Below are 22366 nucleotides of genomic sequence, written 5' to 3'. Positions count from 1 at the left end.
GAAATAGGATTTAAAAATGTGAATTGAGCTATTTTCTCACTTCTGCCAATACTAAGGCCTTTTTTTCCTTTTATGTACCCTAAGTCATTTGGATATGGCAGGAAATAATTACCAGAAATCATTGTGGAATTGGCTTGTGTAAAAGTTACTACAAATACTGCATTTTTGGCTAAACTGAGTGAAGGATGCCCTGCTGAGAGATGGAAGACAACATGCTAAAACGTTTGAAAGAATTTGGCCTTCTTGTATCACACACAAATACACACACAAGATGTTAGATATTAACATGCATAAGACTTGTTCAGTATTATAAATATTACATTATGTAGGCACTATATATTACAGTAAAAATTGCAATATTGCTGCCAGTAGACCTGTTTTTACTTAGGCGTTTGAGTTCTGCAAAAAAGAAATTCTTTCTATATGAAGCTGAATTCCTGCCAATGTATGGTTTTAGGAAGTTAGCAGACTGCAGTAAGCAGTAGTGAGCAGATGGCTTCTTCACTTGGATCAGACACTCTCCTTAACATTCACAGTAGAAAGTTTAAAAATTGTTACAAGTGAGCCAATAACTATGTAAAAGTGTCTGTGTTCATATACTGTGACTGGAAGGGCAATAATTGTCATTATTCTGAGAAAGCTTTTATCCTGTTTTCGACATGTTTTTTATTTCTAACAGGTTGGACCAATCTATAGGGAAACCATCTCTGTTTATTTCTGTCTCAGGTAAATTATCATCTGTCAAAAATTACAAAAGATGGGTATATGCACTGTATGTTAGTTAGTGTTTTTCTGTAGTACACAATGGAAGTAGATAGGACTCCATATCAGATTACAATGTGCATGAGAAATTGTTAGTAATATTTACAGAGATATCTGAAGCAGATATCTGAAGCTTGCACCATTAGTCTAATTTTTTTCACAGGAAGATGTATAGCTGCTCTAAACAATTGGAAACCTACAGAGTACCACCTTTCTGGAGAACTCAGTCAAAATTGTTACAACATTATTATTCCAATAAGTTTATATATAAAGTGCAAAGACTACTCAGTTTCATCAGTACATAACAATAAATATACCAGACAGTCTAGATCACAATAAATAACCTATTATTACAACATCCAACTGGTGGGAAGAGGTCCAATATAAAAAGTTCACTCTCAGTACAAAGTCAGTACAAAAATAGTTTCTTCTAGAGTACACACTGATATTCAAGGCTAATCTACCAATATTTGATACTATGCACATTCACTATAAAAATAAATCAATTCAAAAATAATTCATTCATCTAAAGTTTACTTGAACATTCAAGTCAATTTCATCAAACAGTAACAAGGTCAATCATTTGATGCCTGCCAATTTTTGGCAGGATCCAAGCCATTGGCTTTGATCTAGTGAGGAAATGCTGCAAGCGGGTATTCTCTTATGAAATGGTTTGTGCACATTTTATCTTCTGTTGTTGACAGTGAAACCAGGCTGCATGTATGCTTTCCTTATATATAAATTAGCAATCGTGGTTTTTATTTTATTTACTTATTTTATTTACTTCTAAGCTGCCTTTCCAACTAAATAGGGTCCCCAACGTGGCAAACATCAGACATTAAAATATTTCAACATTAAAAACATTTTAAATAAAGTATATATACAATAATTCAATAAAACTTAAACCAACATAACACCAAAATCCAGGGAGGAAGTCCAATAAGAGTTTACTGAGGGTATGCCAAACAAAGCAAAAAAAAGTCTTTACCTGCTGGCATAGGACAATGGTAGAGCCTGAGCCTGTCTAATGGGGAGGGCGGTCTAGAAGTGTAATAAAATAATAAATAATAAATAATAAAAAATCTCCCTGAGGAGGGAGTTTCCAGCATTTTGCCGCTATGACTTAGAAGGCCATTTCTTGGGTTGCCATGCATACTTGGTCTCAGATAGCAGGGGTACCGAAAGTAGTGCCTCCAAAGATGACTAGAGTGGACAGCTAGGTTTCTGTGAGGGATGCTGGCCCTTAAGGTATTTTGACCCCAAGACATATAGGGCTTTAAAAGTTGATATAACCTTGCCTTGGAACTGGAAGCAAATTGAGAGCTCGTGTAGAGGGAACAGGACTAGAATGATACGGCCTGCAACCCACTCCAGTCAGCATTCTGGCCACAGTATTCTGCACCAACTATAGCTTCTGGACAGTCCTGAAGGGCAGCCCCACATAGACTGTACTGCAGCAATCTAATCTAGATGTTACCAGCTCATATACTGTAGTAGCAAGATCTTTCCTCCCAGGAAGGGGTACATCTGACTCACTAGCCAAAGCTAGTGAAAGGCACCTCTGATCATTTCTTTCACTTCTTTATCTAACAGGAGGCCTGGGTCCAAGAGCACCTCCAAGCTACAAACCTGCTCCTTTGGGGAGAGTGCAACCCCATCCAGAGCTGGAGCTATCTCCATTTCTGGGACAGACCTTTCCCTCACCCATAGCACCCATTAAATTTCAGTTTGTTAGCCCTCATCCATCCCAAAACTGCCTCTGGGCACCTGTTCACAGTTCTACAGCCCCTTTGGTATCTGCTGCAAGTGCAGGATAAAATTGAGTGTCATCTGTATATTGATGGGAACTCAGCCCAAATTTCTCCCAGCAGCTTTACATAGATATTGAAAAGCATGGAGGAGAAGATGGAGCTCTTAGGCCAGAGCCAAGGTGTGCAGAGCAGCAGCCCTCCAGAACCACATCTGAAACATACCATCGGCATAGGACCAGAACCACTTCAGAACAGTACCTCCCAATCCCAAAAGGCAGTCCAGAAGGATACCATGATAGATGGTCCCAAAACCCACTGAAAGATCTAGGAGACTTATCAGGGTTGCACTCTCCATGTCCATCTCCCAGCACATGTCATCCACCAGGGCAACCAGGGCCATTTCAGTCCCATAACCTGGCCTGAAACCAGATTGGAACAGATTCAAGGAATCTGCTTAATTCAGGAATTCATAAAGTTGGCCAGACCCTACTCATTTAGTTACTTTTCTCGTGATTAATAACATTGGGCCTGTACAGTAGCTACTCAATTCTCCTGGGTCCAGAGTAGGTTTCTTTAGGAGTGAATGAATCACTGCCTTCTTCAAGGCAACAACGGCCACCCCTGTCTCCCAAACCCTGTCTGCCATCCCCCTGACACATTTAAATAGTCAGGAGGGGCAAGGGTCATACAAGCAGGTGGTAGGCCTCAAACCTCCAAGGATCCTGTCCTCATCCTCGAACTGGACAAACTGAAAGCTATCCCATAAAACTGGGCAAATCCACATTCTGGGATCACCCAATCCTGTCTCTATTAATGTAGAGTAGGGATGTGCGTTTCGGCATTCAGAATGCCGAAAGAATGCCGAAACAAAAGTGTTTCGGCTTCTTTCGGGGAATGCCGAAACGTTTCGGGGAATGCCGAAACGTTTCGGGTAGCCGAAAGAAAAAAGCCGAAACGTTTCGGGATTCTTTCGGCTTTCTTTGGGCTTTTCAATGGGAAAATGCCTCCGTCTTCCCGGACGTCTGGGGGAGGCATTTTCCCACCGAATAAGCCCAAAATTGGTGGGGACCTTCCTCTAACCCTTCTCTAACAACCACCCAAGTTTCAGACAGATTGGACTTTGGGGGGCCATGTTATGGCCCCCCAAAGCAGGTCCCCCCATCCTCCCATAAGAAAGCGAAGGAGCAGCATATTGTTAGCATGCTGCTGCTCATCTTTCTTCATTATTTCCTATGGGGAAAAAATGAAGAGGCAGGCTTCCTTTGCCAGGGGTGGCATTTTGCATGCAAAATGCCCCCTTACCCTCAGAGGCCCTTCTCCCACCCCTCCTCCCACCCCCCACCAAGGCTCAGCCTGCTCCCACTTGGGGGGGCCATTTCATGGCCTCCCCAAGTAGGTGCTCTAATCTCTACCACTGACAGCTGGGGGAGGCTTGTGTTGCCAGGGGTGGCATTTTGCATGCAAAATGCCCCCAAGCCCTCAGGGGCCCTTCTCCCACCCTTCCCCCCACCCCCCACCCAGGCTCAGACTGCTCCCACTTGGGGGGGCCATTTCACGGCCTCCCCAAGTAGGTCCTCTCAGCCTCTAAAGTCCACCCCTTACAGCCCCACACAAACCCAATTCCCCCCCAGCTGCCACACACAGACCCAAATCCCCACATTAGCCCCTCACAGACCCAAATCCACCCCCACCTGCCCCACACCCATAACCCCAGGAACAGGCTGGCAAAGGCCAGCCCTCTCCCTTTGTTCCCTATGCTGGGAACTTCTAAACTCTCTTTCCCTGGGCAATTCTGCACAGCCCAGGGGTGCCACAATGGTGGGCACACTTCTGAGTGCCAGCTGGTCCCTGTGAAAGAGCACCTGAACCACAGACACCCTCCCTCAAATTCCCCCGCCACCTACAGAGATGGCTGGCCAGCCAGCTCCATTGTTCCCTATGATGGGAACCAACTGCACAACAAAGAATAAAACAAGAACAACACAAAATAAAGTTTTAAATTTTTTTTTTCTCCCTTCCAAAGTACAAGTAGGCAAAGCATTATGACACATTACACCAGCAGTCCCCCACACAGAAAAATAACACAACTCACTTAACATCAGAGAATCACAAAGCACGATTCCTGTCAAAAACACTTTATTTCTTGAACAGCTTTAGGTTACACAGCAGGGGGGAACACCAAAGGGCATGGCAGCACTATTACACAAACATAACACAACTCACTTAACATCAGAGAATCACAAAGCACAATTCCTGTCAAAAACACTTTATTTCTTGAACAGCTTTAGGTTACACAGCAGGGGGGAACACCAAAGGGCATGGCAGCACTATCTTACACAAAAATAACACAACTCACTTAACATCAGAGAATCACAAAAACACAATTCCTGTCAAAAACACTTTATTTCTTGAACAGCTTTAGGTTACACAGTAGGAGGGCACAACAGGGCATGATAGCAATGTACTACAAAAAATAATACAACCCACTTCACCGTTTTTGACAGCAATTGTGTTTGTGTGATTCTCTGATGTGAAGTGAGTTGTGTTATTTTTGTGTAGTACACTGCTTTCCTGCTCTGTGGTGCCTTCCTACTGTGTAACCTAAAGCAGTTACAGAAATAAAGTGCTTTTGACAGCAATTTTTGGGGTGATTCTTTAATGTGAAGTGAGTTGTGTTATTTTTGTGTAAGATACTGCTTCCATGCCCTTTGGTGTTCCCCCCCTGCTGTGTAGCCTAAAGCTGTTCAAGAAATAAAGTGTTTTTGACAGGAGTTGTGCTTTTGTGATTCTCTGATGTTAAGTGAGTTGTGTTATTTTTGTGTAAGATAGTGCTGCCATGCCCTTTGGTGTTCCCCCCTGCTGTGTAACCTAAAGCTGTTCAAGAAATAAAGTGTTTTTGACAGGAATCGTGCTTTGTGATTCTCTGATGTTAAGTGAGTTGTGTTATTTTTCTGTGTGGGGGACTGCTGGTGTAATGTGTCATAATGCTTTGCCTACTTGTACTTTGGAAGGGAGAAAAAAAAATTTAAAACTTTATTTTGTGTTGTTCTTGTTTTATTCTTTGTTGTGCAGTTGGTTCCCATCATAGGGAACAATGGGGCTGGCTGGCCAGCCATCTCTGTAGGTGGTGGGGGAATTTGAGGGAGGGTGTCTGTGGTTCAGGTGCTCTTTCACAGGGACCAGCTGGCACTCAGAAGTGTGCCCACCATTGTGGCACCCCTGGGCTGTGCAGAATTGCCCAGGGAAAGAGAGTTTAGAAGTTCCCAGCATAGGGAACAAAGGGAGAGGGCTGGCCTTTGCCAGCCTGTTCCTGGGGTTATGGGTGTGGGGCAGGTGGGGGTGGATTTGGGTCTGTGAGGGGCTAATGTGGGGATTTGGGTCTGTGTGTGGCAGCTGGGGGGGGAATTGGGTTTGTGTGGGGCTGTAAGGGGTGGACTTTAGGGGCTGAGAGGACCTACTTGGGGAGGCCGTGAAATGGCCCCCCCAAGTGGGAGCAGTCTGAGCCTTGGTGGGGGGTGGGAGGAGGGGTGGGAGAAGGGCCCCAGAGGGTTGGGGGGCATTTTGCATGCAAAATGCCACCCCTGGCAACACAAGCCTCCCCCAGCTGTCAGTGGTAGAGATTAGAGCACCTACTTGGGGAGGCCATGAAATGGCCCCCCCAAGTGGGAGCAGGCTGAGCCTTGGTGGGGGGTGGGAGGAGGGGTGGGAGAAGGGCCTCTGAGGGTAAGGGGGCATTTTGCATGCAAAATGCCACCCCTGGCAAAGGAAGCCTGCCTCTTCATTTTTTCCCCATAGGAAATAATGAAGAAAGATGAGCAGCAGCATGCTAACAATATGCTGCTCCTTCGCTTTCTTATGGGAGGATGGGGGGACCTGCTTTGGGGGGCCATAACATGGCCCCCCAAAGTCCAATCTGTCTGAAACTTGGGTGGTTGTTAGAGAAGGGTTAGAGGAAGGTCCCCACCAATTTTGGGCTTATTCGGTGGGAAAATGCCTCCTCCAGGCGTCCTGGAAGACGGAGGCATTTTCCCATAGAAAAAAGCCGAAAAAATGCCGAAATAATGCCGAAAGAATCCCGAAAGTCGAAAGCCGAAAGAGATTCTTGTTTCGGCTTTCGGCTTTAACGATAGAGAATCTTCTTTCGGCTTTCTACTTTCGGCTATAGCCGAAAATTTTTGGCTTGCACACCCCTAATGTAGAGTCTAAGTCAGAATGGTTGTGAAAGATTTTATCTACAAAATGGTTAGCACAATTATTGCAGTGGACTGCAGAGCAATCCACCTCCTCCTATAGCTGAGAACCCAATAGGCCTCTGATTACCTGGTAGAGTTCAATGGGTTTACACTGTACAGATGCAATGGTGGCAAAGGAATATTGTTTCTTTACCACTATTACTGTCACAGAGTAGGCTTTAAATATGTGTTCTAGCCCATACCTTGTCACATTTATTGCAAGTCTTTCTCCACGGCCACTATAACTATCTCTCTTCTCTTTTCATCATCCGGAGGCCTTCAGTAATCCAAGGGGTTACCTTGGCTCTTAGCCCTGAAAGAGGGCTCCTAAGAGTGATTGTGTCAATTGCCCAGGTCATTTCCTTATTCCAGAGGTCACCCAAGTCATTGACAGAAGCGCTCACAGTATCAGCAAGAAAATTTCCTAATGTCATCTGAAAACTGATTGGATCCATCAAGTTATGGGGACAGATCATCCTAATCAATCCCCCAGCCATTCGGAGTCTTGGTATCCCTATAAATCTAAACCCCGGTAACTAAACCCCAGTAACTAATGATCTGTCCATGACAAGGGAACCATCTTCAGCCCCTCCACCTTCAGATCACCTTCTCCCTGCCCAGAGCAGAACAACATATCAATGACCTGCACACTCTTTAATGACAGACCTATGAAATTCTTGATTAGGACCCCAAATCCCATTGTTATTTTTCTTTATATTATCTGTTTATACACTGATTACCTGCAGTCACACATATGTTGCCCATGAGCTGTGAGTGTCTACTGCCTGCTATTGTGCACATTTTTAGCTAAATTTAATTGACATTTGTTATTTTTGGTGTAGTGTTGTTATTCAGATATTAATTATAATAGGAAATGTTAATGTGCTGTGTACTTGAGAGCCATTAAGAGAATATGTTTAAGCTACTCATACACAGTAAAATTATACATCTGTAAGTGGTGTTCAATTAAATGGCTCTGGTGGGCTAGTTAAATGCACAGTCATGGTTAAATTCTATATTGTTATCACTTGATACTCATCTGAAAATGTTCTTTTTGGGTAGAAAAAAGCAAAGATCGGGGAAATAATACAATTGGTGCCCGGCTGAACAGAGTGGAAGACAAGGTAGGCCTAATGTAGACCGGAATTGTGCGTTTCTCAGCATGGAACAATACTTAAAGTCTGTTAGTATCCACTGATTTTGAAATAAGTTGTTAAGCTGTATCTTGGGTGAACACTGGATCAAGTAATGAGACCATTTGCATGTGAGCATACGAGCAAAGAAAGTAAGCTTAAGAAGAGCCAGTGTGGTTTTGTGCAGTGTGGATAATGGATGGGAGATAATTCCTAAGACTCTTAATTTTAATGATAACATGACAGATTTTATTGCACCAGTGGGTGCAATATGCAGTATTTTTACTGCAGCTGGAAAGTGGGTTAATGACACTGTCGAGTGCACTAACATTGCTTGTGATTTTCTTGTATGTGATTTTCTCATAGGTTTTATTTATTTATTGTTATGCCCTGCTTTTCTCCGTGTAAAATGTTGGTCATTGATAAAGTGAGACTACTATGTTGTGTATACTGCAGAGGGGAATTGTAGTAAGTCCTACTACCTGCATCTGTTCATCCATCTTGGTTTGTTTTGGCTTAGCTCTTGGATTCCTTCTGATTATGGTAAGGAAAGAAATACACATTTCACTAGGGCAGCCAGACAATTAGAAGAAAGACAGTCAGTGCCAGTAGGCTTCCAATCAAATATAAACAAAACACCAGAGGGAGAAGGAGGAGGGAAAGGATAACAACAGACTTAACCAAAGCAACTAAAAATTACTAACAGTGAAAAATCATAGTCATAAAGGTGGCTGGAATTTGAAAGGAGCTTTTGTTTTAGTAAGAGCTGGTTTTTCCCCTTCACTTATCAACACCACTGTTCTGCAGTCTTTTTTCTGCTTTCCTGCCCTGTTTCTTTCTCTTCTCTCTTCTGTGTTGTTACAATGTAGCCCTGTAAGTGGAAGAGACAGGTGGATTATAGCAGCACCAGCTGGAAAGAGGAATACCTGCCAATTGGAATTTGACACTTCGTTTTCAATTTACAAAAAGTATATTGGTAACACCCTTAAAAGGTGTGAAATGTATTGGTCATACAGGACTGGGTGCACAGTATAATCTGCTTGTGCCTTAATTCTCATGATAGCCTCTTTTGGAGCTGATTTCTTGGCATATCATTTTAGTACTATTTCCCTGAAAATTTCAGATTGAACATTATTTAGAAAATAACTAGCAAAGTCTGAAACCTTTTTAGTCTCAAATGGTAGTATAAGGCAAAGAGCTAAAAAAAATAAAGTAAATATCAGTTAACTTAAATCAGAATTTGAATATATTTTAGATAATCCAATGCTAGTTCGTAAAGGCTTAATTTCAAAAATTTATAGTGCAATCCTCCTTACCTGTAACAATAAAGTTCCAACGTCAAGTTAAATGGCAGCAGGAGTGCACAAATCTGAACTCAAACGATCAATAGAAGTCTATATGGGCCTTAAATCTTCTCAATTTGCCTGTGGTTAACACCAAGCTACAAACTTATAAAATAATGCATCATTGTTACTGCACACCTAAGAAATTTACCACAATATCTTCAACAAAATCCCCTCTATGTTGGAAAGAATGTGGAGAAATGGGCACCTATGCCCACTGCTGGTGGGAAACACATTGCAAACACATTGAAAAAATCTGGAAAGAAATCTTGGAACAAATAACCCACATAAATGGCTACACGTTCACAATAAGCCCTGAAATAATCTTTCTGGACCAATGGCAGAACTCAGCTATACCATATATCAGGCGTGATGTCATAAGGATCTTCTTGATGGCAGCGAAAACTGCAATAGCTTCAAAGTGGAAATCACAGAAACCTACACTAGAAAATTGATACTCTAAGTTATGGGACCATTACATTATAGATAAAATCACAGATGCCCTCCTTCAAGCTGAAATATATCCCAGAACAACATATTTTACAGAAAAATGGCTCCCCTTCATTGAACATATAGCCAAGAACAACATACAACCAAAAAATCCAGTGTACCAAACAATAATGTTATGAAAATTTCAAATCTATGAATATTCATGACTATTCATCCTTACTTGGACCTTGCACAACAACAAATGACATGTGCAAACTACTTATTCAATAGTTTGGTTCATCATGATACATGTTATCCTTCTGAACAATCTACAACAAAATAAAGCTCTCAATCTCGTGTAATGTCGAAAGAATCCATGCAGATAACCTAAGTTATTGACTCAACAGACATATAACACAGGAATGTCAATACTGTACCTTGCAGCAACTGGTTTTATTGTTTAATGTTATTGTTGTTTATCTTTAATGTTATTGTTTATAAGAAGTTAAAATTGATTTTAATAAATGTTTTTTTAAAAAAAATTAAATACCAGTTGAAGTCTTCATAGCATGCAAGCTATGAAGTTTCTCCTTGCCTCATGTACTCTACCATCCTTATAAAGCCACTGGCATATGTGGTGTGTTCTACACATGGAATCAGACCAGAAAATTGCTTTTGAGTGGACATTGACAGCCATCTTTTGGAAGCCACAAGGGGGATGGAGAATGACTAGCTTGTGGCATGTGTGTTTCTGTCACATCTGTGTTTCTGGGTAACCTGGTTTTTACCCATAGACTTTGATCTGAACATTTGTACAAGATGAAGACTTGTGCCTTTGGCCTCTTGATGGAAAGTAGCATCACGATTGTCTTGTTGCTGATGCTAGTATCAGTAAGATAGATTTTGTGATTGTGATTCCCTCTGTGCTGATTAGAATATGAGTTAATTTTTTTAAAGGAGGGCTTGCACAAAAGTGCATATCTGTAAACAAAATCATCTGTTTTAAAAGTGTATCCCAAAAAATTGTGGAGCAAATCCTGAAAACAAAGTTGAAGTGGAAAATGTTAGGAAGTCACTAGTTAATCAAATAAACAACATTTTAAATGAATGGCTATTCTGGGAACTACGTTTGGTGTTTATAGTCTTTTAGATAGGCAAGTGAACAGAATTCTGAGTCGATGAAATGAGATGAGTCGATATTCTCTTAAACAACACAATTCCTGTTTTGTCTAGAATTTTAAAAATAAACTGATGATGAAAGTAGGATTTGAAACTAAACCTGTACAATAGTTGTATGCAATCTCCTTATATTTGAGGTGGAGTAAAAAAAAATGCATCACAAACATGCAGGAAAAAAATAGCACATCTATAGGACCATTTTTTAAAACATCCAGGACAGCTTTCCCAAAGTATATTTTTGTAATCACTATAAACTGACAGATCATTTTATTGTAAAAAAAACGATTCAAAAAACAATTGGATTCATATTTAAATGTAAAGCTGTACAGTGAATCATTAAAATAAAATTCAGTTAAGTTGAATTTGGACAACAGTCAAGATTTGAGTGGAAGAGAATTATCATCTGTGCCTAATATTTCCATTTAGTTATTTCGCAACTTCTTTTTATATATACAGCAGGCGGGGGAGGGGGGAGTTATAACATTCTTCATTCTTGAAAACAAGAATGAAGACAGACAGGCTTGGCACTTGGTAGAATTATGGGAAAGCAGCTTCTTCAGAGCCTCTCATGCGTATCATCATTAATGAACTGAGGCAGAACTCTTCAAATTTGAAGATGGTATATGACAACCTCAGTAGATAAAGAACCCTACTGGATCAGGCAAGGTTTTATCTACCCCAGGATCCTATTTCCATTACTGGCCAATCAGAAGCTTCCAGTCTCAGCAAAGAGAGGTTAAGAGGAGTTATAACCTGGAAAATACGTTTTTCATCCACAGAAGTCTCCTGCCAGTTTCCCTTACTAATCAAGTTAAAAGTCAATAGGGCAAGATGAATTAAGGCATAAAGAAAGTGATCATTATAAGGTTTGTGAAGTGCTAACAGAAAACTGGGAAGGATTGGGAAGACAGTCAGTTGTTGTTTTAACTGGTCAATTGATGTCAGTTTAACACTAAAATATTGTCATTTATTCAACAGGCCTGCAAAAGACTCTCATATATCCTAGGCTTTTGTTCTGGCCTACTTTATAACAGGACCAGGCTGCCATTTGTTAGCAGCCTTGGAGATCTCTGCCACCAATCTACTAGTGTTGCAGGTCTCCTGGGGCTGAAAATGGGGGATGGGGGTTGTTGGGGGTGCATGCCAGCAGATGTGCATGCTCCAGACGCTCCTGCATTGTGCTGGGAATGACATCATTCCCAGTGTGACACAAAAGCAATGGGTCATGTGCAGGGAGGGGTTCAGTAAAAACTGGCCCCAAATTAAGTGTTTGGGACTGATTTTTACTGAAACTGTCCCAGAATGATGTCCTTTCCCCATGCCTTTTGATGCCCCCCCCCCACCAGCTAAGTGAGTGGTGGTGGGAGGCGGGGGCTGGGAGCCGGTGATTCCCTGCCCCCACTGGGGATGGTGGTAGTTGGTAACCCTAAACCCAACAGTGTGCATATGTATAGTATGCCACATGAGCAGGCTTCCTTCAGCTGCTTGCCCTGTACTTCCACATGCATATACTATATGGGCATCATAATGCTGTTCTCTCCTCAGTGTAATTAGGGCAGTCTGAACTGTTTCCTGTTTCTACTGGGAAGAACAAGAATTAACTGGTAAATTTCAGATTCCCTTTTAATACATGAACAAAACAAATAATATTTTCAGATTTTTATATAAATAATGCCTACTACTACTGGGCAGGGGAGGGGAAGAGGCTGGAGGCAGGATTTGTACAAGGTAGTGCATTGGTCTTCTCTGATTTTTAACACTGTAGTCTGCTTTGAAGCCTGTTAAGCAGTTCTTTCCCTTTTGGCAACAAACTAGGCTTCCAAAAAAGGAAAGAGAAGTGAAATCCACCACGTGCCTTGCAAAGTGAGTTTGAAAGAACACTTTTACATTCCCATGAATATTTGTCAATAACTTTGAATATCTCATGCTGACAGTGAGGAAAAAAAGCAGAAAGAATGTGAATTAGCAATAGGTCTCTTAGCCATCTTTGTTTACATGTGTGTTCTGGTTTTGCTTATTAGGGAATAAGTGTCTACGGTCTGTTATTTGTATTGATGAAGTGATAATGGCTTGCTGAAGGGTGTAGAAAATATTTTCTGTTAGACTATATGTTACTTTTTATTGCCAGTGAAGCAAAGAGGATAAAAGCTGCTTTTTGGTCATGCTAGGCTTGGTGTTTCCACTTTCCATTTTCATGTATATGTGAATTAAAGAGAGTGGATAGGAAAATTTTGCTGTAGAAACATAAGCACTGTAGTTATGCTCAGGGAAGCAAGTTAGAAGTGGCTTATAGCCCCTTTTTATTCAACGTCTGGAACTTTGCCAATACGTTTTAGGTTTCATATATAAAAAGCAACCTGTATTCATTCAGGAAGTAAGCAACCAAGCTTGGTATATGGAATCTGCGGGGAAAAACCAAAAAAAACCAGGAACACACCACACTCTTTCAACAATTAAATCAATTTTGTTTACCTAATTATACAAAATCCCACAAATTGTTAAATTAGCACAAACATTTTAGAACCAGAGAAATTTTCACAGAAACTACTGAAGGAGACTCTGAATGTAAAATTGTCATATTTATTTTTTAATATTCATGTAAAATAGTTTAGTTGGGACATCTGTTGAGATTTTAGGGGCTGTGATGGAACCAAACTGAGCTGCTGAAACCAATGGAAGGGGTTTCCAGATCCGTGCCATTATTGCAAAAGGGGTGACATGGCAGAGCCTCTTTTCTTTTTCCTCTAATTTAGGTTACAAAGATTTATTCTGAGGACAAAATAGGAAAGATTCCAGTAGCACCTTTAAGACTAACTAACTTTATTGTAGCATAAGCTTTCGAGAATCACAGTTCTCTTCGTCAGATCCAACATTAAGTTCATTAGTCTTAAAGGTGCTACTGGACTCTTTGCTATTTTGCTACTGTAAACTAACACGGCTAACTCCTCTGGATCTATACTCTGGGGACAGAGGGTGGATAAATCATGCCTGGTTGAAGAAAGTCATGCATTGGGCTTTGGGTCTGTCCCAGCTCTGATTCTATATACAACAGCACCATTCAGCTTAAATCCTGGTCTGTCAGCAAGTTCTTGTGTCTGTTCTGGGTTTTTTTGCTTTAAGAATCAGCAGGGACTGTGTGCTGCTATGAAGTTTTCTCTAGAGAGGGTGAAATCTATCTCTTTTTAAATCTCTCTTCTTCCCTTTCCTTCACTGATTCTTGACACCTTTGTATCACATAAAAATTAGAAATGCTAGCCTTCTGTGTGAGTGACTGATGCTTTTGTTCTGGTACACATCATCTCTGTAAAACGAAGCTGTTTTTGTTATCCTTGGGCAAAGCAAAGAGTGAGGTGAGAACAAAGTTAGAACTTAATTGTATCTTAGGTAAAAGGTATGATGCAATGTTAAGTGGTGTCAAATGATCCTCTTTCAGTAACATAAGCTATTATCTAGTAACATCATCCAAGTGCGCTGCAGACCTGTCTCTAAGAACCTGCCTGATTTACAACGATTTTGCCAGCCACAGTCTTTAACAGTTCATTGTCAGTACTTTAACTTTTATATCAACGACACTTAATCTGGCTCTTCACATTTTTTCTATTCAGGCATTTTAATTGCTGTTTATATAGTTTTGCTATATCCAAATTTATCTCTCTACTGGAAAGCAAGAATAACTTAAGAGAACTTACTCATTGCAGCCTTTTCATTGCTGATGCTAAAAAGGAATAGTATCTAGGAGGAAGGAGAAACAAGCAAAGGGAAGTATGGCTCACATGTATTTTCTTCCTTGAGGAAACCATATCCAGATATGGTTTTGAAAGGAGGAAGATGTGTGTCTACTGCAGGGATCTTCAGCCCATGGGACAGGACCCTTGGAGGTTTGCAGTTCTGCCTGCTTGGACTTGAGCCCCTGTACAGCTGTCATGTTGTTGCTATTTGGAAGGACCAGCTTGCTTGTAGTAGGTATGCATAGAGCACACCATGGACCCCGCCTCTCTTTGCATAACCCTGAGAGGAGGAGGAGCAGCAGGGCAAAGTGAAGCTGTCTATTGATGGAGAAGATTCCTTTGAAGCACAGACAGGATCAGAGACCTTGGCTCTTTTTATTCGTCATGTGACCTCCTGTTACATGCTTGTAGCTCATTGTGTACAATGCTGTCATCGGAATTAAAGTTGGGTCCCTGTTCTAGAAGGGATGGAGGCCAATTGTGTAGGGTATATATGTATGCAACAGTCACCTCCAGGTTAGACTACTGAAACTTGCTCTATGCAGGGCTTCCCCTGGGTCTGATCCAGAAGTTACAACAGGCACAGAATGCTGCTGTGCATGTCCTAACTGGTACTCCATATAGGACACTTACTACTCCCATCTTGCAGCAGTTACACTAGCTCCCCATGGAGTTCTGGATCAGATTCAAGGTTTTGGTGTTGACCTACAAAGCTCTTAGCATCCTGGGACCAGCATACCTGCTGGACCGCCCTGGAGAGTGCTTAGATCAGCTGATAAACATCTACTGGTGGTCCCTGGTCCCAGGGAGGCTTGACTGGCCTCGACCAGAGTCAGGGACTTTTCAGTCCTGGCTCCAACCTGGTGGAATTCTCTGTCTGTAGATACTCCGGCCCACCAGGATCTTTTATCCCTTCGGCAGGCCTGTAAGACAGAGATATTTCACCAGGCATATGGTTGAGGCTGGCCTTGTATTAATCTAGTGAGTCTCCCTACCAGTCTCCTGTCATTCATCTCCTGTCAATCATCTCAACCTCCCCCCCCCCCCCCGGAGTCATAATGCGATCAGAATGGCTGTTCCCCCTTCTTTCCCTTCTCCTCCCTTTAAGAGCTCCCGCCTCTATGCTCTGTTGGCTGGGGAAGTTGGTAGGGGCTTTGGAATCGTATTTTATTTTATTTATCACAATTCTCACAGTATTTTATGCTTGCTAGATTGATCTAGTCTTGCTATGTTTTAAATGTATTTATACCTTATTGTGATCTGTCCTGAGCCCACTTGCAGGGAGGGTGTGCTAAAAGTCCAATGAATGAATGAATGAATGAATGAATGAATGAATGAATGAATGAATGAATTCTGCAGGATATACATGGATGTTTCTATCTGGACTGGTCCATGTATCTAAAACTTCAGGTTCTTCTTCGTTCTTCTGTGCCTCCACACATGGGTACTGCGCACGCGCAGGCCAGCCGCCGGAAGATGCTTCACCGCTTTCCTAGCTCCGAAGGGGCCGTTTGCCGCGCGCCTCAGCAACCGTTTCCCGCCCAAACGGTCACATGCTCCTCCAGCGGCCAACGGCCCCTTCCCTCAGTTCTCTTCTTGCCGCCGCTTGAGGAGAACGTTCGCTTGTAGCTCCGTGCTTGTTTGTGTCTTTGGATTGCTTTTTCGTGACTTGACTTGGATTCTGGATTTGACTTCTCTTCTGCTTAGTGATTTGGACGGACTGATCTTGGTAGAGTATTTGACCCGGACTGTGTTTGACTTCGCTTTTTGGTTTGCCCCTCGGAATGGCTTCTACAGCCCTGTTTAAGCACTGTGCCCAGTGCCGTGCTAAAATGGCCCAAACGGATGGGCATAGCCTTTGCCTGCTTTGCCTGGGGGAGGAACATATAGTCCCCACTTGCAAGGTCTGCCAGGGGTTCACGCATAAAGCCAGGCAGGAGCGGTCCGCCCGCCTCAAGGCTTCACTGTGGCAGCGGGTCTTGGACGCCCCTGGGCCCTCCGAGGCGGAGAAGCCGGGGGCCGCGGAGAAGGCTGGCCGAACCGCCACCCATGCCGGGGGCCGGTCTCGAGCGGGCTCTGTGGCCTCTTCCAAATCAGTGGCTACATCCCGCCCGGCAGGCAAGCCGGCGTCAAGGGCAAGCTCGGTGGCGAAGTCGTCGAAGTCTCCGCATAAGTCGGTGTCGGTGAGGTTGGAACCGGGGAGGTCGGCTCCGAGGCCGGAACCGAGCGAGTCGGATCCGATAAGGTCAGCCCCGGCGTCGATCGGAGGGCCTGCGACAGTCCCGGGACCGGAGGCTGCGCGGAAGGCATCGACCAAGAGGGCGTCGGTTCCAAAAGCTTCCTCCGAGTCGGTTCCGAAGAAGAGGGCTAAGAAGTCCAAGCATCGCTCTCGGTCCCCTCGGCGCCGGTCTACGGAAGAGGTGGTCCTGGTGTCTCCACCTACGCCATCACCTCACCTGGACTCCCCTGACCGTCCCCTCCTTGAGGAAGAGGTGCCGGATCCGGGGGCCTATGTGGTCCTGTCGAGCGGACGGCGTTCGCCAACACCGGAATCGACCCCGGCTCCGCATCGTCGGATCCGAGAGGCGACTAGGGATCCGTCGCCTGCACAGTCTGTCCGTAGCCAGCGGTGTTGGTCTGAGGGGAGTGTCGGATCCGAGCGGGTCGGATCCGAGCGGTCCGTGGCTGCGCGTCACCAGCAGGCTTCAGGTCTACCGGAGGCCTATCGGTGCCTGTGGAAAGGGGCTCCACCTGGCTTCAGGTCATCGGATCCGGGGCCGTCGTCGTCTGGCCATCGTGAGTGGTTGCCTCCACCCTTCCCAGAAGGGGAAGTGTCAGCACCAGCGTCTGATGAGGATGACGAGGATGCAGGGTCCGGCTACCGCTCTGAGTCGTTCTCCGAGCCATCCCCGGACAACAATGTTGGCCCTTCCACCAGCTCTCCCTTCGAGGACCTGCGGATTTATGCAGACCAAATGGCCCGCATGTCCAAGGCCTTGGAGATTGACGTGTCTTCTGTGGTCCCGAGGATGAAGGACAAGTTGTTGTGCAGAATCTATGGGGAGAACCCGGCTACAGTAGGTTTTCCTATGTTGGAGGGCTTGGAGGAGATCATCGACAAGGTCTGGAAGTCACCATCTGACCTGCCTGCCACGTCCAAACGCATCGAACAGATGTATAAGATCAAACAGGGGACGTGGCAGTCTCTCATCAAGCACCCTCCACCGTCATCCCTGATAGCCGAGGAGATTCAGCACAAGAGGTCGGGGTCCTCCTCCGTCCCGCCGGATAAGGAGGGAAAGAAGATGGACGCACTGGGTAGGCGTCAGTACTCGGTTGCTGCTTTAGCCCTCCGGATAGCCAACTATCAAACGATCATGGCGGGCGAACTATGTCACTGACCTCCCTGCTGGCAAGAAGGCGGTGGTGTCGTTGCTGCAGACGGAGGCAGTACGATTGTCAAAGCAACAGATGAATGCCGGGAGTCATGCGGCTGACACGGCTGCTCGGGGTATGGCGTCAGCGGTGCTTCTGAGGAGGCACTCGTGGTTGCGGTCGACTGCCCTCCCGCAGGAGGTGAAGGCCAAGATCGAACGTCTGCCCTTCGAGGGTGACTCCCTCTTCTCCACCACCACCGATGAGGCGCTTAAAAAGAAGAAGGAGGACCGGCAGACGGCACGCTCCCTGGGGGTCACCCCGGCGGACAGGTCCACGTTCAAGCCTCGGTACTCGTCGAGGTATAACCCCTACCAGTACCGCAGCAGATATCAACCCCGCCCATACTATCAGCAGTACCCTCCCTCGCAGCGCCAGTACACACCAGCGCAACACCAGGGCAGGAGGCGTAGGCCGTTCAAGCCCCGCTCGTCTCAACCTCCGCCCCAGCAAAAAGATCCGCAAGGGGCTGGAAGGCAGTTCTGAAGGCCCGGCCCTGCGGCAGCCCTGAACTTTTCGGACAGACTCAGACCTCTGTTGTCTGAATGGGAGTCAATAACATCTGACTCATGGGTCTTAACGATTGTTGATAAGGGGTACGGGCTGGAATTCACTGAACTGCCGATGTGTACTTCACCACTAAGTGCGGTGAATAATACCTTAGTTGAGCTGGAGGATGAGATTAGGTCCCTCTTGGCGAAGGGTGCTGTGGAAGAGGTGGCCTTTGTGGAGTCTGAGAAGGGTTTCTTTTCCCGGTTCTTCCTGGTCCCTAAGAAGGATGGGGGTCTACGTCCAATTTTGGATCTTAGGGGCCTAAATGCCTTTTTAAGGGTGACCAAGTTTAAGATGATCACACTGCCTGCTGTAATTGCCCTTTTGAAGAGGGGGGATTGGGTCGCTGTCCTGGATTTAAAGGACGCTTATTTCCACGTGGGGATCTTGGAGGAGCACAGGAGATTTCTGTGCTTCGTTTACAAGCAGCGGGTATTCCGTTACAAGGTTCTCCCCTTTGGCCTTTCCACAGCCCCACGTGTGTTTACCAAGTGCGTGGCCCCTGTGGTTTCCTTTCTTCGAGAGCAGGGATGTACCATCTACCCCTATCTCGATGATTGGCTTATAACGGCGGGCTCGGAGGTTAAGCTGCTGCAAGATGTGGCATTGGTGCTAGACACTTGCGAACACTTAGGCCTCCTGGTGAACTTTGAAAAATCTAAGCTGACACCTAGCCGTGTTGTGCCTTATATTGGGGCAGTGTTCGACTCATTGGAGGCCAAGGCTTTATTGCCTCCGGAGCGGGCACGTTCCTTGAAGGGCCTGGTGTCCTTGTTTAAACGAAACCGTTTTCAACCGGTCCGCATGATTCAATGCTTGCTGGGGCATATGGCTGCTGTCACCCCGGTGGTCCCTTTTGCGAGGCTGCAGATGCGCCTGCTCCAGAATTGGTTTGTAAGGAGATACAATGCCTTACAGCATCCTCCGACTGCTAAGTTCTCTGTCCCTAGGACCATTATATCCTCTCTTGACTGGTGGTTGTCGGATATTAATTTGTTTAAAGGGACCCCATTTGGTTTCCATCATCCTGAGTTCTCGGTGACCACGGACGCCTCTCTGCAAGGGTGGGGGGCATTCTGTGGGGAGCTATGTGTTCAGGATGTGTGGTCTGAGAGAGAAAGGGGTCTCCATATTAATGTGCTTGAACTGAGGGCTGTTCGTTTTGCACTTATGTCATTCACAGCGATCTTGCAGAACCATCAGGTGCTGGTGCAGACGGACAACACTACCGCCATGTATTACCTGAACCGGCAGGGCGGCACGGTGTCCATGATCCTCTGCAGGGAGGCCACGCTCATTTGGGAATGGGCAATCAGGAATGGGGTGACGCTTCGCGCCATTCATGTGGCTGGGTCGGACAATGTGCAGGCGGACACTCTCAGCAGGGTGCACATGCTGAATCACGAGTGGGGGCTCAACGCAAAGTACGTTGGGCCGATCTTTCGGAAATGGGGTCGCCCGAGCATAGACGTGTTCGCGACATCGGCGAACACCAAGGCCGAGATCTTTTGTTCTCGGGCAGGGAGCGATCCCCTCTCTATTGGGGATGCCTTCCAATTTACTTGGGCCCGGGGACTACATTACATGTTTCCGCCTTTCCCTCTCATACCCAGAGTGCTATGCAAGGTGGAAAGGGACAACACGGACTGCATCTTAGTGGCTCCGTTCTGGCCACGGCAGCTCTGGTTCCCGAAGCTGCTGGAGATGTCCGGCCATGCTTACGTGGCCCTTCCGCCCCGGCGGGATCTCCTCCTGCACGGGAAGCTCTTCCACCACGAACCCAGGAAACTACACCTGACCGATTGGCGGATTCGACCCCGTCCCTAGGCTTCTCTGAGCCAGTCGAGAGGGTCCTATTGAACGCTAGGAAGCCCTCCACCCGGCGTACCTACAAGTCGAAGTGGAGTAGGTTTGAGGCTTGGGCCACCTCTAGGAAGGTAGAGCCTCTGTGCAGCCCCTTGGGGATGGTCCTGGACTATCTTTGTGAACTGAAGGACCGGGGCCTTAGTGTGGCGTATCTGAAGGTGCACCTTGCGGCCATCTCTGCGTTCCACGACCGGGTGGATGGCTGCACGGTTTTCTCTCACCTTCGGTCCCGCCAGTTTTTGAAGGGGATGCTTAATCTTTACCCGCCTGTGTCACCCCCTGTGCCCCAGTGGTCTCTCTCCCTGGTCCTGGCTAGGTTGATGTTGCCCCCCCTTTGAGCCTTTGGCTACGTGCCCTCTGGACTTGCTCTCCTACAAGGTGGCATTCCTCGTGGCGATCACTTCTGCCAGACGGGTCAGCGAACTGGCTGCTCTTAGGGCGGACCCCCCGTTTCTTCGCTTTCATGCGAATAAGGTGGTCTTGCGACCGTGTCTTTCGTTCCTGCCCAAGGTGGTGTCAACCTTCCACCTTTCACAGGAGATTTCTCTGCCTGTATTTTTCCCTGAAGCTTCTACTAAAGGGGAAAAGGCCCTCCACAGTTTGGATCTGCGGAGGGCACTGGCTTTTTATTTGGAAAGGACAAGGGTGTTCAGGAACAGTCCCTACCTTTTTGTGTGTTTTGGGGCAAAGGATAAGGGTCGCAGGGCGTCTGCTCAGACGGTGTCCCGTTGGATTGTGACAGCCATTGTAAGGGCCTACGCCACGGCTAAGGTGGACTGTCCTTTGGGTGTCAGGGCTCACTCCACACGGTCCCAGGCGGCATCTTCGGCACTGCTTAGGGGTGTACCTTTAGCTAATATTTGTAGGGCTGCAACTTGGTCGTCCGCTGATACCTTTGTACGACATTACGCTGTTGATGTTAATGCCAATGAGGATGTGGCTGTAGCTAGGGCCGTCCTCCACTCCTTGTTTCCCTAGGAGTATGCTGATTAATCTGCTCCGATGGGGAAGGCGGAGTCTCTGTATGTAGTGTATATATATATGTATATGTATATGTTCTTGTTAGATGTTGTGGGGTTGGTATGTTTCCACATGTATATGTGTGTATATATTGTTGCTCTTTTTTCCTGCTGTATAATAAAATTGAGTTGGATTTCACCCCACCTTCCTTATTGTGTGAAGCTTGGTACTCTCCCATGTGTGGAGGCACAGAAGAACGAAGATGAAGACAGGGTTAACATACCTGTAACTTATGTTCATCGAGTTCTTCTGTGCCGACACACAACCCTCCCTCCTGCCCCGCTGTGAACTCCAACGCAGATTGCTGTACTTTTGGGCTATAGTTCTAGTTGCTTAGTCGGAGTTATGGCTCTGTGTATTGGATGAGCGGCGGCAAGGGAGAACTGAGGGAAGGGGCCGTTGGCCGCTGGAGGAGCATGTGACCGTTTGGGCGGGAAACGGTTGCTGAGGCGCGCGGCAAACGGCCCCTTCGGAGCTAGGAAAGCGGTGAAGAATCTTCCGGCGGCTGGCCTGCGCATGCGCAGTACCCATGTGTGTCGGCACAGAAGAACTCGATGAACATAAGTTACAGGTATGTTAACCCTGTCATATGATGGGAATGGAACCAGTGCAATTTGTACAAGAGTGTGGATTCAGAGTGATGCAAACAGTAAAGCTTTCTGTGTATTTTTTTTACAGAGGATTTTTTTCCATTCTAAGATAATCACGTACTATGTTGTCTCCCAGATCATTATTGTGTGCTCTTTATCAATATATCTGGCATAAGTCACATAAGATGAAATTACTGTTAGTGATTAAAGAGATGAGATAGCAAGTCTCAGAAATTACGTTTTGTCAGCTATCCCTCCTTACCTCAATTTTCCATGTTTAAATCTGAAATTGAGGCAATGTATTTTATATTTTATTGCTTTGTTATGAGGAAGAAGAAAATAGGAC

At 45.4% G+C, this 22366-nt stretch overlaps 1 protein-coding gene across 1 annotated transcript in view; it reads left to right on the top strand.

The window, feature by feature from the left end:
• The window catches only part of KCNQ1 (potassium voltage-gated channel subfamily Q member 1), a 520763-nt gene that overhangs the window by 360551 nt on the left and 137846 nt on the right, over nt 1-22366 (top strand). Inside the window, exons 15-16 of the mRNA XM_054972676.1 lie at nt 680-726; nt 7808-7869. Coding sequence (XP_054828651.1) covers nt 680-726; nt 7808-7869 — 109 coding nt within the window. The remainder of the gene's footprint in view (nt 1-679; nt 727-7807; nt 7870-22366) is intronic.

The sequence above is a fragment of the Eublepharis macularius genome, chromosome 2, assembly GCF_028583425.1.
Source record: "Eublepharis macularius isolate TG4126 chromosome 2, MPM_Emac_v1.0, whole genome shotgun sequence".
Taxonomy (NCBI): Eukaryota; Metazoa; Chordata; class Lepidosauria; order Squamata; family Eublepharidae; genus Eublepharis; species Eublepharis macularius.
Note: the sequence above shows the minus strand (reverse complement) of the source record. Positions and strands in the feature narration are given on the sequence as shown.